The sequence below is a fragment of the Petromyzon marinus genome, chromosome 2 (genome assembly GCF_048934315.1).
Source record: "Petromyzon marinus isolate PM22_M1 ecotype Great Lakes invasive population chromosome 2, UKy_Petmar_22M1.pri1.0, whole genome shotgun sequence".
NCBI classification, from domain to species: domain Eukaryota; kingdom Metazoa; phylum Chordata; class Hyperoartia; order Petromyzontiformes; family Petromyzontidae; genus Petromyzon; species Petromyzon marinus.
Genome location: NC_133668.1, coordinates 24,637,247 through 24,652,707, shown reverse-complemented (window position 1 = coordinate 24,652,707; position 15,461 = coordinate 24,637,247). Strand labels below are relative to the sequence as shown.

The following is a 15,461-nucleotide window of genomic DNA, read 5'->3' as shown; positions in this document are numbered from 1 at the left end:
GAAGTTGGAGATAGGAGTTGGAGATATAAACTGGAGCTAGGAGTTGGAGATAGAAACTGGAGCTAGGAGTTGGAGATAGAAACTGGAGCTAAAGGTTTTAGATAGAAACTGGAGCTAGGATTTGGAAATAGAAACTAGAGCTAGGAGTTGAAGATAAAAGGTGGAGATAGGAGTTGGAGATATTAACTGGAGCTAGGAGTTGGAGATAGAAACTGGAGCTAGGAGTTCGAGATAGAAACTGGAGCTAGGAGTTGGAGATAGAAGCTGGAGCTAGGAGTTGGAGATTGAAACTGGAGCTAGGAGTTGAAGATAGAAACTGGAGCTAGGATTTGGAAATAGAAACTAGAGCTAGGAGTTGAAGATAGAAGGTGGAGATAGGAGTTGGAGATAGAAGCTGTAGCTAGGAGTTGGAGATAGAAGCTGGAGCTAGGAGTTGGAGATAGAAATTGGAGCTAGGAGTTGGAGATAGAAACTGGAGCTAGGAGTTGGAGATAGAAATTGGATCTGGGAGTTGGAGATGGAAATTGGAGCTAGGAGTTGAAGATATAATCTGGAGCTAGGAGTTGAAGATAGAATCTGGAGATAGGATGATTTGGAGATAGAAACTGGAGCTAGGAGTTGGAGATATAAACTAGAGCTACGAGTTGGAGATTGAAACTGGAGCTAGGAGTTGAAGATAGAAACTGTAGCTAGGAGTTGGAGATAGAAACTGGAGCTAGGAGTTGGCGATATAAACTGGAGCTAGGAGTTGGAGATAGAAGTTGGAGATAGGAGTTGGAGATATAAATTGGAGCTTGGAGTTGGAGATAGAAACTGGAGCTAGGAGTTGGAGATAGAAACTGGAGCTAAGAGTTGGAGATAGAAACTGGAGCTAGGAGTTGGAGATAGAAACTGGAGCTAGGATTTGGAGATAGAAACTAGAGCTAGGAGTTGAAGATAGAAGTTGGAGATAGGAGTTGGAGATATAAACTGGAGCTAGGAGTTGGAGATAGAAACTGGAGCTAGGAGTTGGAGATAGAAACTGGAGCTAAAGGTTTTAGATAGAAACTGGAGCTAGGATTTGGAAATAGAAACTAGAGCTAGGAGTTGAAGATAAAAGGTGGAGATAGGAGTTGGAGATATTAACTGGAGCTAGGAGTTGGAGATAGAAACTGGAGCTAGGAGTTCGAGATAGAAACTGGAGCTAGGAGTTGGAGATAGAAGCTGGAGCTAGGAGTTGGAGATTGAAACTGGAGCTAGGAGTTGAAGATAGAAACTGGAGCTAGGATTTGGAAATAGAAACTAGAGCTAGGAGTTGAAGATAGAAGGTGGAGATAGGAGTTGGAGATAGAAGCTGTAGCTAGGAGTTGGAGATAGAAGCTGGAGCTAGGAGTTGGAGATAGAAATTGGAGCTAGGAGTTGGAGATAGAAACTGGAGCTAGGAGTTGGAGATAGAAATTGGATCTGGGAGTTGGAGATGGAAATTGGAGCTAGGAGTTGAAGATATAATCTGGAGCTAGGAGTTGAAGATAGAATCTGGAGATAGGAGTTGGAGATAGAAACTGGAGCAATGAGTTGGAGATAGAAACTAGAGCTAGAAGTTGGAGATAGAAGCTGGAGCTAGGAGTTGGAGATAGAAACTGGAGCTAGGAGTTGGAGATGGAAACTGGAGCTAGGAGTTGGAGATAGAAACTGGAGCTAGGAGTTAGAGATAGCAGCTGGAGCTAGGAATTGAAGATAGAAGCTCTATCTAGGAGTTGGAGATATAAACTGGAGCTAGGAGTTGGAGATATAAACTGGAGCTAGGAGTTGGAGATAGCAGCTAGAGCTAGGAGTTGGAGATAGAAGCTGGAGCTAGGAGTTGAAGATAGAAACTGGAGCTAGGAGTTGGAGATAGAAACTGGAGCTAGGAGTTGAAGATAGAAACTGGAGCTAGGAGTTGGAGATAGAAACTGGAGCTAGGCGTTGGAGATAGAAACTGGAGCTAGGAGTTGAAGCGAATAGTTGGAGCTAGGAGTTGGATCTAGGAACTTAATCTAGGAGTTGGAGTTAAGAGTTGGAACTAGGCTTGGTCATCATCATCAAGCCTGTCCAGAATGGCGAGTGTGGTCAGCATAAACAGCCCAGCTGCATGTGTGTTCATTTTGATGGTTTGCTTTGAGGTAATTTCCCAAAGATCATGACATTTCGCTCCTCATGAATTAGATATTTTCAGCCGCGGCTCATTAAAACGCACCGAACTCCAGTAGTTTATATTCCGAGATACTCTCTGTGTGTGATGAACGACTCTTGTGGACATTTCTAATGTTTTTTTTTCAATGACGAATTGCACCGAATATTATTCAATTCGGTTTTGATCTGATACCACGTGAAAACCCATTGACACGTTTCAGATCTCACCGCCGACTTCGCGCACCAAGTCAACGATGCGAGTGTTCTTTGTTGTTTATTAAAAAAAAAAGGTTTTAATTGCCGTGCGGGGAAACTCACCGCCGCTATTATCGCAACGCGCGTCAACGTTACCACTGCGGATATTTAAACAGTAAACATCGCGCGCGCGCGTTTGGGCGGAGACGAATCGCCCTAACAACGATGACAAGCGAACAAACTTGGTCATGTTATTAACGTTCGTCGGAAGCCTTAATAAGAGTTCGCGACGGCTGAGGAGGAGCATGCAGGGGCTACTATTGCGTCGCGTGATTATCGAGCGACCTTTTTTCTTTTAAGAAAAACGCCGACTTTGCGTCATTGACTTTGTGTCATTGACTCAAAGACGAGGTCGGTGTTTTCGTTGGGCACGAGACAGTAATTTAAAGCCTTCCCCTCCCCCAACACCAAAACAATCGCCATTCGCCACGAAGTGACGGTTATGTCACCACGGCGCCTGTGCCAGGCTAGGTGCACTTTAAGGCCACGTGAAGCGTCGAAGGCTCGCTGGCAGGAGGTCTCGGGAACAGAGCCAGCAGGTGCCATGGGTTGGCTGACTGAGATTCACCTCCCTCACCCGCCTCTACACCCGTCCCCCTCACCCCCTCTCTTCCCCCCACCCCATGCCCACCACTGAGACATTCTACCCACACCAACTACCCGAAGCTTGTGCAAGAACACAATCGCGAACACAAATAAGCACGGCTTGGGGAAAGCAGCCTTGCAATGGAGAAACGCGAAATTGAAATCTGAAATGCTTTCAGAGTAGGCGGGTTCGCGACATCAAGTGTCCTGTAAATTGCACTCTCAAGGGGGCTGTTGTTTGTTGATGTTGTTGCCGCTTCTTTGGATGTCCCTGCGTCGTATGCGCCATGAGTTGTGAGGTTTGCCACGACGGCACTCCGGTGGGGTGTAAGGAAGGGGGTGAGATGCGAACGCATGCCTTCGTTTTATTATTATTATTTACACGCTTTTATTTAACTCACTGTCTGTTGCATCCTCAAATCTTGTAACTCAATTTTAACCCACTTCCCAATGTCGTATCGACTGCAAACTTGGTATACGTATGTCATGTTGATGACAATACTATATTGTATCATTAAAATAAGACATTTTTTTTAAAGCTAATTGTCCACGCTCAACTGACGTTGGCTGTAAATCACCACGGTCCCCTTACGTTATGGCAAGAAGCTTCGGCGGACACTTCCTGGAGTCGGAGTTTCTGCCGTTACTCGCACGGTACATTTAATTAAAGCGTGTTTAAAAAAAAAGCATTTTTAAATATTACTTATTTACCCGCACGCGCGCGCGCACGCACGCACGCGCCTCTTGGCGCAACGTCGAGAGGAGCCGGCCTCCCTTCTGTGCAGGATTCCGCCGAACGCTTCCCCCGCTGCCGCGGCGGCGTCTGCGGCACGAGGTTTGTCGCGAGGCGATGTCTTTGTTTTCCCCTTTCGATCGGCGAGCCATCGCACTCCCCTCGCTGTGTGTGCGCAGTACGTTGAACTTCTCTCGCACCGTACGCAGCCAACCGTGCCAATCGGAGGTGGTGGCGGCGGCGGCGGGCATCAAAACTGAACACCGTTGTATAAGCACAGTGTCACCTCGACTGTGCAGACGCAGTTTACACATAATTCACGCATTACGCTTCCCGCTTTTATTATACAGTGAAACCTTGGATTGCGTTTCCGGAACGAATAATGCTCGCAATCCAAGGTTCCACTGTAATTAGTTTGTTTTATTATCCCCTCCATCCCCAGTGAAGTTAGAGAGCAGTGGTGCAGTGATTAGCAAGCACAGGAGCTGGGGTCTGGGGCGGACACCTTTCCACCCGATACCCCTCCGTGTAAATTTGTCTGACAATTGCCCCGTCACGACCATCAGTCGCGAGCTGTCGCCTTATAAGGGAAATTGAGTCGTCGGTCGCAGTCGTGGCCAATGCTTACAGAACGAACCTCGTCGCTTAACATTAACTTCATTTGATTGGCTCGAGCAGTGGGTCTTAAACCTCTACTGCGGCCTCGCACCCCTTTGGTTCTCAATCGTAAAACCAAAAAATGCGTAATGTTTGATGAAATAAAGTGAGCTGTTACTTACGTGCCCGTGTTTAATTTGTATTTTCGATTATTTACATTCTAAGAAAAAAATCTGCCCATGTCTCGCACCCCCAGGGGGTGCGTGCACACCAACTTAAGAATCAAACGGGCTTGAACAAAAGGTGAAGGTGAAACAAGGTGTCACGATAATACTCTCGCTTTCGCCCAGAAACGATCAGCGATGAGCCACTTTGATTATCGGTGACTCGCGTCATTAAAGCACCCACAGACGACCACTCGGCTGCCCGCCGTCCAACCTCTGGAATATGTTTGATTCCTTCACGTGATGCGGTGATTTTTTTGTGTTGTTCCGATCGCCATTTGCTTCTTCGTTGCTGTTGTTTTTGATTGTCTTTTTTTTAGGTAACCCAGGTCGACACTCTTGAGACTCTATCCCGGTCTCTACTGCGAGTTCTCAGCTGGTTACACAAAATGAAACCTGACCCTATGGTTACGGCGGTGCTGCTCTGTTTTCTAGAGATTGGACAGCGAAACTCCGTGGCTGTAACTTCCTGCGGCTCCCCGTGTGGCGATCTGAAACTCGCACGGAACAAAAAATCCCCGCCCGCCTCGGCCATGTGCAACAAATTTCGTCTCGTTGGCCGCTGGTCGTAGTGCATCTTAGCGCGCAAAAGAAACCCGAGGGATTTGAATCCTTGCGCTGCGGCTAAAATGAATGCGTAAAGCAAGCAGAAGATTTGTCGTCTCCTCCGTTTGCAGAACGAATACGTTAGAAGGTCGCGCTCATAATTATCCTTGCAGCAGCGGCATATGGCTTGCCATCAAAGACGGTGACCGCATCGCGCACTTTAAGATGCGCTTCTGCGGCCGCCTGGAACAGTCTTCCTATCGCTATTAGGAAGCCACTGGATGAAGTGAAGCCACTTTTTAAATCAATCGATTGAGAGCTCATTTCTTTAGAACTGCTTTTTGTGTTCAGTTTATTGTCCCCCCACCCCGCACCTCCGATTAGCACGGTTGGCTACGTACGGTGCCAAAATAAGTTCAACATACATACGTACCTATATACACACACACCCACACGCAATCGCACAGAGACAACGAATCTCCTCGTGTTGCCCTCATCGATAACGTTCCAAGTCTGCTGTTGTCAGCGAGCACCTAGCGGGGCTGGCAAGGTGCTCGGGGCGGTGGTGTCGCCAACGCAATGCCCACCCGCCCGGGCTGCCCGGCCTTGTCCCCTGGCTTCACTTCATCGCTCCCGCGTCACCAAAAAAAAGCCCACACACAGTGGCCGAAAGTGATTTACCGAATACTTGCATTTTGAGGTGCAATTTCGAGCTGCATATCGTGATGCAATTTGCGTGAACGACGCGCTACGCCAATTATCAATTCTGATGATTATCACGTCCAGCTGGATGGATTGGAACACCGTGGTCTGTGTTGAACCCCATGGTGTAAATGTGAGTGTTTCTTGTCGTGCTTGTTGTTGTTGCTATATCTGCTGCTGAGCTGATGCTGCTTCCGCAACGCTGCGACCCTTGCGGCAGCGTGCGAGGATCGCAGTGTATTTCAGGGCCCACCCCAACTCCCCTCCAGGACTCCCCCGGAGCTAAGCCCCTGGACAGCTCCAGCCGAGATGAAGGCCTGCCTCTCGGCGTGCGACCGTGGTGCAAGGTGGCACCAGGGAGGGCAGGAAAGGTTGCGGGATAACGTCGCTTCTCGCGTGATTCGCGTCGGCTCACACGGCCGGGACCTTACCCGTAAAGTCGTGTTTGTTCACTTCTCGTGTTCAACACCTGGGAAGTAAGACAAAGATCCCCCCCGCCCCAGCCGTGTAGCCTTAACAGATGGTTGGGGCAAGTGCTTTTAGCGAGCTGCAGCTATGAACACACAAAGACAAAGATCACCCAGGTAGCCTCTAGCAGACTGTAGGGGCAAGTGCTTTTAGCGAGCAGCAATTACGGAGGCCGGCACGGCACCTCCTCGGCTCTTTCCGCCGTTGCCTCGTCCGGAGGGATTTTCCCGCTCGGCTTTGCGCTGTGTTCAATATCAGCGACAGCCAATTTTATGCGCCTGCCATTCTTTGTGCAATATCAATAGATGCGATCGCGCAGTTTAAAACCGCGTGTGCGGGAACTGGATACCGTCAAAGTCGTGGGTGCGAATTTAGAGTCAGCATGTGTGTCGCCTGATTATAGGCACGGTCATCGATTTGTAAAAAAAAATGTTTAACTTCTTTTAAAACATGCCATCGTCCATTGAGATGCAGCAGCATTGTGATCTTGACCTGGGTACACAGACGTGGTAAAAAATAATTACATTTTGTTCAATAATTTTATTAGCCCATCCCGCTGTGTATGCTTTTCGCGGAATTAACATCCGTCGTGTTTTCGGGTTGTTACCGCACGCTGTCTGACGTTTCGCTCCCGCGTGCCGCGAGCTCGGTCAGGAAAACTGGGAGCCGGTCTGCGGCACGATGAATATGCGACCGTCGCACTCTCGCTGACGACGGGGCAGAAAGCCACGCCACGCTCGTGCACGAACAAACAAATGAAAGAGCGAGCGGGTGACGCGTCCCGGTCGGCACGCTCGCTCGCGGGACGAGTTTCGGTCCCGCCCACCGGGTGACGTCACGGTGAGAAATTAAAAAAAATACCTGGGGAGTTGTCACCTAACGAGCGAGGCGGAGGGAGACCCCCTTCCTCCCCCCCTCCCCCAGCATGCGGTCGGATCGCTCCTCTCCCCTCCGTCGTGGGTCGTGACTCCCCGACAATCTCGGCTGACGACGCAGCCTGGGAGACTCCTCCGGGGTTGACGTCGATTTCCAACTCCCCCCCACCTCCCCCCCCCCCCAAGCAGCGTGGTAGCCGTTAAATGTACAGGCGGTCGGGGTGCTCCCGCTCACATAGCCACGGCCTAAAGTGGCCCCCAGGCCCCCCAAGTTTCATTCCTCACGCCGGCCGGGTCGGGCGCGGTACGCGCGGCGGCGGCGGTGGCAGCGGTGCGGCGTGCCGCGGTCACCCTCATCGCGAGTCCACGCCGTTGCCGTTGCCGGTGCTTTCGGGAGTCGGAGGCTCCGGGCGGTCGCACGAGCGCTCGCGGAGCTGGTGCAGCTCCTCCCAGCGGCGCCGGTTCGCCACGATGCCGTCCAGCATCGGCCGCAGCCGGGAGCTCATCCTCGCCAGCGTCTGTGGTGGCGGGGGAGGGTTGGGTGGGGGGGGGGGAATCGATGGGGGGTGGGGGGGGGGGAGAAGAGCCACAGAAGGGAGCAGTTGGCACAAATCTGTCACCAATTTCTAACGAGCGTAACGGAAGGGGAACTCCCCAGCACCCAACCATCAGGGGGGCGTCGCTTTCTCGCGAGCATTGGCGCACGCTAAATCGGTATCCGTTCATGTCGCCGTTATAAGCCATGGTCTAGCCACTGCTGGACCAAGGCTTCTCCAAGCCGCCGCCGCCGCCATCCTTCGCCAGTCTTCGCGATGTAGCCGGTCTATTCAAGTGTCTGCACATGAACCGACTGAATCGCTCATTTTCTGATTGAATCGCTCCATCTCCGATTGCGTCGCTCCATCTCCGATCGAATCGCCTCCATCTCCGATCGAATCGCCTCCACCTCCGATTGAATTACTCCATCTCCGCGGAGTAGACATAGCCTCCCTCGTGCGCTTTGGTCGTTATCTCTCAAAAATCCCCGCCTGACGACACTATAAACTGTGCTGTGCGTATCTTCCCCTTCTGCCTTAGCAAGATGGCCGCCTGAGGCGCGCTCGCTCCCGGGCCGCTCCCGGGGCGCGCTCCCAGCAGCGGCTGCCGGGGGCCGCTTGTGAGGGGGCCGACGGAGCCAACGGAGGGAGCCGATGGAGCCGATGGAGCCGGGGGGGCCGGGGGGGGGCCGACGGAGCCAGGGGGGGCCGACGGAGCTGGGGGGGGGGGTGACGGAACCGGGGGGGGGGCGACAGAGCCGGGGGGGCGACGGAGCTGGGGGGGGGGGCGATGGAGCCGGGGGGGCCCGACGGCGCGAGCAGAGGGAGCCGACACTGACTCACTCACACATCGTACACTGACTCACTCACATCATGCACTGACTCACTCACACATCATACACTGACTCACTCACACATCATGCACTGACTCACTCACACATCATACACTGACTCACTCACACATCATACACTGACTCACTCACACATCATACACTGACTCACTCACATCATGCACTGACTCACTCACACATCATGCACTGACTCGCTCATCATGCGCTTACTCACTCACACATCATACAGTGAGGGAAAAAAGTATTTGATCCCCTGCTGATTTTGTACGTTTGCCCACTGAAAAAGAAATGATCAGTCTATAATTTTAATGGTAGGTTTATTTGAACAGTGAGAGACAGAATAACAACAAAAAAAATCCAGAAAAACGCATGTCAAAAATGTTATAAATTGATTTGCATTTTAATGAAGGAAATAAGTATTTGACCCCCTCTCAATCAGAAAGATTTCTGGCTCCCAGGTGTCTTTTATACAGGTAACGAGCTGAGATTAGGAGCACACTCTTAAAGGGAGTGCTCCTAATCTCAGCTTGTTACCTGTATAAAAGACTCCTGTCCACAGAAGCAATCAATCAGATTCCAAACTCTCCACCATGGCCAAGACCAAATAGCTCTCCAAGGATGTCAGGGACAAGATTGTAGACCTACACAAGACTGGAATGGGCTACAAGACCATTGCCAAGCAGCTTGGTGAGAAGGTGACAACAGTTGGTGCGATTATTCGCAAATGGAAGAAACACAAAAGAACTGTCAATCTCCCTCGGCATGGGGCTCCATGCAAGATCTCACCTCGTGGAGTTGCAATGATCATGAGAACGGTGAAGTATCAGCCCAGAACTACACGGGAGGATCTTGTCAATGATCTCAAGGCAGCTGGGACCATTGTCACCAAGAAAACAATTGGTGACACACTATGCCGTGAAGGACTGAAATCCTGCAGCGCCCGCAAGGTCCCCCTGCTCAAGAAAGCACATATACATGCCCGTCTGAAGTTTGCCAATGAACATCTGAATGATTCAGAGGACAACTGGGTGAAAGTGTTGAGGTCAGATGAGACCAAAATGGAGCTCTTTGGCATCAACTCAACTCGCCGTGTTTGGAGGAGGAGGAGGAATGCTGCCTATGACCCCAAGAACACCATCCCCACCGTCAAACATGGAGGTGGGACAACTTCACCGCATCAAAGGGACGATGGACGGGGCCATGTACCGTCAAATCTTGGGTGAGAACCTCCTTCCCTCAGCCAGGGTATTGAAAATGGGTCGTGGATGGGTATTCCAGCATGACAATGACCCAAAACACACGGCCAAGGCAACAAAGGAATGGCTCAAGAAGAAGCACTTTAAGGGCCTAGAGTGGCCTAGCCAGTCTCCAGACCTTAACCCCATAGAAAATCTGTGGAGGGAGCTGAAGGTTCGAGTTGCCAAACGTCAGCCTCGAAACCTTAATGACTTGGAGAAGATCTGCAAAGAGGAGTGGGACAAAACCCCTCCTGAGATGTGTGCAAACCTGGTGGCCAGCTACAAGAAACGTCTGACCTCTGTGATTGCCAACAAGGGTTTTGCCACCAAGTACTAAGTCAATTTATAACATTTTTGACATGCGTTTTTCTGGATTTTTTTGTTGTTATTCTGTCTCTCAGTGTTAAAATAAACCTACCATTAAAATTATAGACTGATCATTTTTTTGTCAGTGGGCAAACGTACAAAATCAGCAGGGGATCAAATAATTTTTTCCCTCACTGTACACTCGCACAACCACTGACCCATTCACTCCTCATACACAGGTTCACTCATCCTGTGCTGGCTCACTCGCACATCATACACTGACTCACTCATCATGCGCTGACTAACACATCGTGCGCTGACTCACACATCATACACTCACTCACACTGCCACTGACTCACACATCATACACTGACTCACTCATCATACACTGACTCACTAATCATACACTGACTCACACATCATACACTCACTCACGCTGCTGACTCACTCACACATCATACACTGGGAGAGTCGTGCTGCCAGCTATGGTTGCAGGTTTTTGTCGTACGTGTTATGTATATTGTTTATTGTTAAATTTAAAATCACAGTTCCTATGATTACTGTTGTTACATTGTTTTTATAGCTTTATTTTGGTGATTCGAAAACATATGGTTAATCTAAATTGTCTTATGGTTGTTGTTGTTGGCTTGCACCACATTGATTTTTGCACACAACGTTTTAATAAGTTTTTTTGTGTGGAATATTTGCTGGTTTATTCCAGGATGTTTCTGTTATGCGTTGTCGCTTTAAGATGTTCTGTGTTCAAAATTTTGTTTGTTGCGGTTGCACCCGACTTAAGAGCCGCATGGATCACAGGGCTATACCTAATAAATGAAACTTGAAACTGCCATAACCCCCATGGGAGTGGGAGAGGTGGTGCCTACATCTGTAGAATCAAGTCTGAATGTCTGCCTGCTCAGGAAGGGTGATGATGCACTTCTGTGCATCGTGCGCGCTTTCAGATGCGCTTCTTCGGCCGTCTGGGACGCTCTTCCGATATTAGGAAGCCACTGGAACTATGCGACCTTTAAATTATCTAGATTGGCGAACTCATTTCCTTAGAACTGCTTTTCGTGTTTAGTTTGTTGTCCTTCCCCCGCGCCTCCGATGAGCGTCGAGCGTAGTACATCGCATCTCGCCCCATCGCTACATTATGTATGGGGAAGATAGTTTTCGCAGAACGCCTTTTTCGCTTGCCACGGCACTTCTCAGTAACACATCTCCCGCGTTCAACGAAGACTTACTTGTACATTAATTAACGTTGCTGCGTTGCCCTCCCCCCGCGCACCCCTTGCTGGCCAACACGAATCCCTGCAGCTGTCAGCGGTGGCCCCATTAGGAACACTATCTAGGCTAAAAAAGTCCCTGCTTAGCTTTCCGAGTAGTGATGGAATAGGGCGGCGCACTCCGGGGCGATGCTGCCTGCAGGCTATTCGGGGCGGCCCTGAAGAGAGCCGAAGGCAAACGCTCGCGCATGCGACGCGTGTGATGAGCATGTCGCATAATGCACGCGATCCTGCGTGTTCTACATTGCTTCATTAAACCGCGCGTACATCGAGGCTGTTTTGTTACTGTTGCCTCCCTAAGCGCGCTCTCAACCCACTCGCCAAAGTTGTCCTCCAGCAAATTCAAGCGTGCGTACACAATTACTGCGCAAGAAAGTGAATATTTATGAATTTAACAAAGCATAAAATGTTCAACGTGAAACGTGATTTCAGCTTGGTGTTGTTGTTTTTGTATCCACTACGCTGCCGAAAACGCCTTCGCAAAATAAAGCCACCGCATATGCTACGTGCCGTCGGGGTGGAGCGGTGGCACGGTGATTAGCGCACTGCGCGACGAACCCAAACACCCGGGTTCGATTTCCGGGCCACGGCTAAGATCGGTGACGAATAACCAAAGCGGTTCCCGTCACCAAAACCCGCACCGACGATCGTGGTGAAGTTTGGTCAAACGGCCCTTCCTGCCCAACACAGCGTGATAGGACCATCATCCGGCAGTGGATTGCTATAGGGCTGTTGTATCGCAGCGAGGGTTGGCAACAGCTCGCGGGGGGGGGGGCTTCATTCAGCAGTGGATCGATTATGGCCAAAGATGATGTTGATTATTATGATATGCTAAGCGAGCAGGAAGCCGACACGTAAGAGTTACAATTTGGACGGAATACAGTAGATGTGAGCATCTCAGTGGTCAAGCTCTGGTCTGGGAGGGATGAGTGTCCCAGAATGGAAGGAGCCAGGGGTCTAAAAACTAAAAACATTTATTTTTATTTTACCAGGTAAGGTCCACTGTATCTGTGTAGCTCCCTTTTTTTAGAAGGGATCTGGCCACAACCGATAGCTCACACGAAGTGGCTTGTCGCGAGGAAATTTACAGCAGCCAAATACTCTCAATGCACGCTTCTAAATGTGGAGGGGAACATCGGAGGACCCGGAGAAAAAATCCACGTGACCTCGGGGAGAGAGAGACATGCAAACTCCAAATATACAGCAGGCGTCTGGGTCGGGATCAAACCCACGACATCCTATATACCAGGCGAGGTAGTTAACATCTCGCCACCGTGGCACCGATTTAAGTGGCACCATAACACCCGACTGCACTCCTCACTGCTGTGGGGCGCCGCTGTTCTATAATTCATGGGAGGTTCACGCGCGCACGCACGCTCATGCACGCACGCGCGTATCGGCCTTATGGCTCTGCACACACCCCCCCCCCCCCCCCCGTGTGCAAAAAAAACAGCGCGAGCCCCCGTCCGAGTTGTTTGTCACGGTCGCGTGGAGTGAGGCTCTCCTCCTGCTTCTACCGCCGCCGCCGCTGCTGCTGCTAGCGCGCTCACAGAAGGGTGGCGACGGGGGAACGACCGTTCTTGCGGCACCGTCCGCCGCAACACGTCTGTCACCACCGCTCGGTAATTCTAATATTATTGTCTATCCACCACGAGTCACGCTGAGTATTAGGACTCATTTTCAGGTGGGTCCTGCTGCTGCTGCTGCATTGGGTTTTCATTTGAAGACGTTTTCAGTCGATTCATTATTACACTTGCGAGAGGAAACCGGAGCTCTCGACGGTCGGCAATGCTCAATCCCCGTACAGATGGTAACAGATGTCGATTAGTCCACATTTTGCTGTGCCGCCTTCTCCTGGCGAGCCACAGTAGGGCACCTCCTCGACTTCCACGCGCAGGGAGTTTCAAAACTTTCGATGAGCTACCAACCCATGTTGCTGCCTCCACAGCACTTGATTACTGACCACGTGCAAAGTCGCCGCAGTCCTTTATATAATAGGCACGGGGACAGGTTCTGATATGGCCGATTTAGTCAGGAATACAACTGTCTGGTCTGGCCATTTTCTTATACAGGTAATTAATATGAAGACAATACGATTATACAGACATTTGCCAATCCACCATTGGACAAATACCTCTTCACGTTGCGTCGCTTTGTGGGGCGTTGTTTTTGACCACCCTTTATCACGCTGGTGTCATTGTAGGTTGATGAAGTGCGGCGTCCAGGATCGGTTCAGGTATCGCTCGTCGCAAATCTTAGCTTTGGCCAGGAATCAAACTCAGCCAGCCGGGGGTTCACTGCGCAATGCATTAAACACTTCCACCGATTTTTTTTTTTATATCGCCACGATGCCACTGAAGGAAGAGCTTTCGGCAGTGGAGAAGCAGTGACCCCCAAGAGCCGCAGCGTGGCCACGCTTCCGGTAGCACTGAGGAATGAATTCGCAAACGTTAACTACCTCGCCTGGTATACAGAATGTCACGGGTTCAATCCCGACCCTGACGCCTGCTATATATTTGGCCTTTGCATGTCTCTCTCCGGGTCCTCTGTTTTCCCCCTCCACATTTAATAGATGCGTTTAGATTGTTTGGCTGCTACATATTTCCACGTAATAAGCAATTTCGTTGTAGCCAGGTCGCTTTTGAAAAATACGTTATCTCAATGGGCTTCATTTGGTAGGATGGGGATGGTTTAGTTGTGTTTGTATGTGTTCTGGTGATTTGTTTTCCCGTTCTTATACTTTGCACTCCAAACATGTTTTTGTATTGTTTGTTGTTGTAACGTTCTTACCTGCCCCGACTAGACATCTGTGAAAAAGAGCTTCATAGCTCATCAGATTCCTCCAGTATAAATAGTCTCTCTCTCGCTCTCTATCAATTTCTCTCTATCTCTGTCTCTGGCAATTCTGTATGGTCTCACAAGCATTATCGCTGCTGCTGCTGCTGCTGCCGCCGTTGCTGCTGTTGCCTCGCTGGCCAATGGTGGCGGCTATTGCGGTAGAGAACTCACGATGAGATCAATGATCCAGCAGTAAAGCCCCCCCCCCCCCCCCGCGGCGAATCTCGCGGCCGCGTGGGTGGATTGGTGAGTTGGTGGGTGGATTGGTGGGTTGGTTGGGTGGTTGGGTGGGTTGGGTGGGTTGGTTGGGTGGGTGGGTGGTTGTTGGGTGGGTGGTTGTTGGGTGGGTGCGTGGCGAGCGAGCGAGTCCTCCCATTAGGGCAAAAAGTGGAAGTTCACGCTCGCATATGTAAACAATAATGCTCACTCACAGCAGCATTAACAAATAATGGAACGTGGGGGATGGGTGGCTTTAATGAAGGCGCAGTGCATGCGCGTAAATCACACGCAACTAGCCCATTGTTCACGAAAATGTTCGCGTGGTTCGTTGATAGGGCAACCGATGACAAATGCCGCGCACTTCATCCGCTCGTAAATTGCAATGTACGGTACGTGCCGTAATAAGGAAATTAATAACGATGACGCCGAAGGGAAACCGGTTGTAATTGTGAAAACACTCCTTGGTACAAATAAAAAAAGTAATAGTTATTTGAAACAGAAAATAGTTTAATAAAAAGAAATCGCCCTATGCAAAGCCGCAGCGCTTTGATTCCAGCGCTGACGTATTGCTCACGTCAATGAGGTCCTGGTAGACGGCGCGAAATAATCAATTATTCTTTTCGCAAGCCAAGACCTTTTTACACGCTCGCGTGAGAAAGTGACTCTACGTCACGGTGAGATTGGGGGGCCGGGATGGGGGGCGGAATGCGTTGGGCTGAGTGTGAGCACATGCGTGGGTACATATATAAACAGGTAACAAAGATAAATATCCCCCGTATAGCCCTAACAGACTGTTGGGGCAAGTGGTGTTAGCGAGCACCTATGAAGGCTGGCACGGCATACGAGGGGGTGGGTGGCCAGCACAACGCCCGGTCGCCTATGTTTCTCCAGTGGCGATGTTTACACATGGCACCAGGTACTCATTTACAGGTTGAGTCGACCTAGGGGAGGCCCACCGATTCAGATAATCGTCACTGGTTTTGGCCGTGAGCACGAATCGATCCCGGGTGGCTGGGCTCTGGGCACAGTGCGCTAACCGCTTCGCTACCC

General features: G+C 50.4%; 1 protein-coding gene across 3 annotated transcripts in view; it reads right to left on the bottom strand.

Moving 5' to 3' along the window:
* Positions 1–2,406: 2,406 nt before the first annotated feature.
* PDE11A (phosphodiesterase 11A) overlaps positions 2,407–15,461 on the bottom strand; it is a 101,784-nt gene continuing 88,729 nt past the window's right edge. For all 3 annotated transcript variants that reach the window (XM_032958513.2, XM_032958515.2, XM_032958514.2), the window contains one exon: positions 2,407–7,654. In XM_032958513.2, coding sequence (XP_032814404.1) covers positions 7,490–7,654 — 165 coding nt within the window. In that variant the 3' untranslated portion in view covers positions 2,407–7,489. The remainder of the gene's footprint in view (positions 7,655–15,461) is intronic.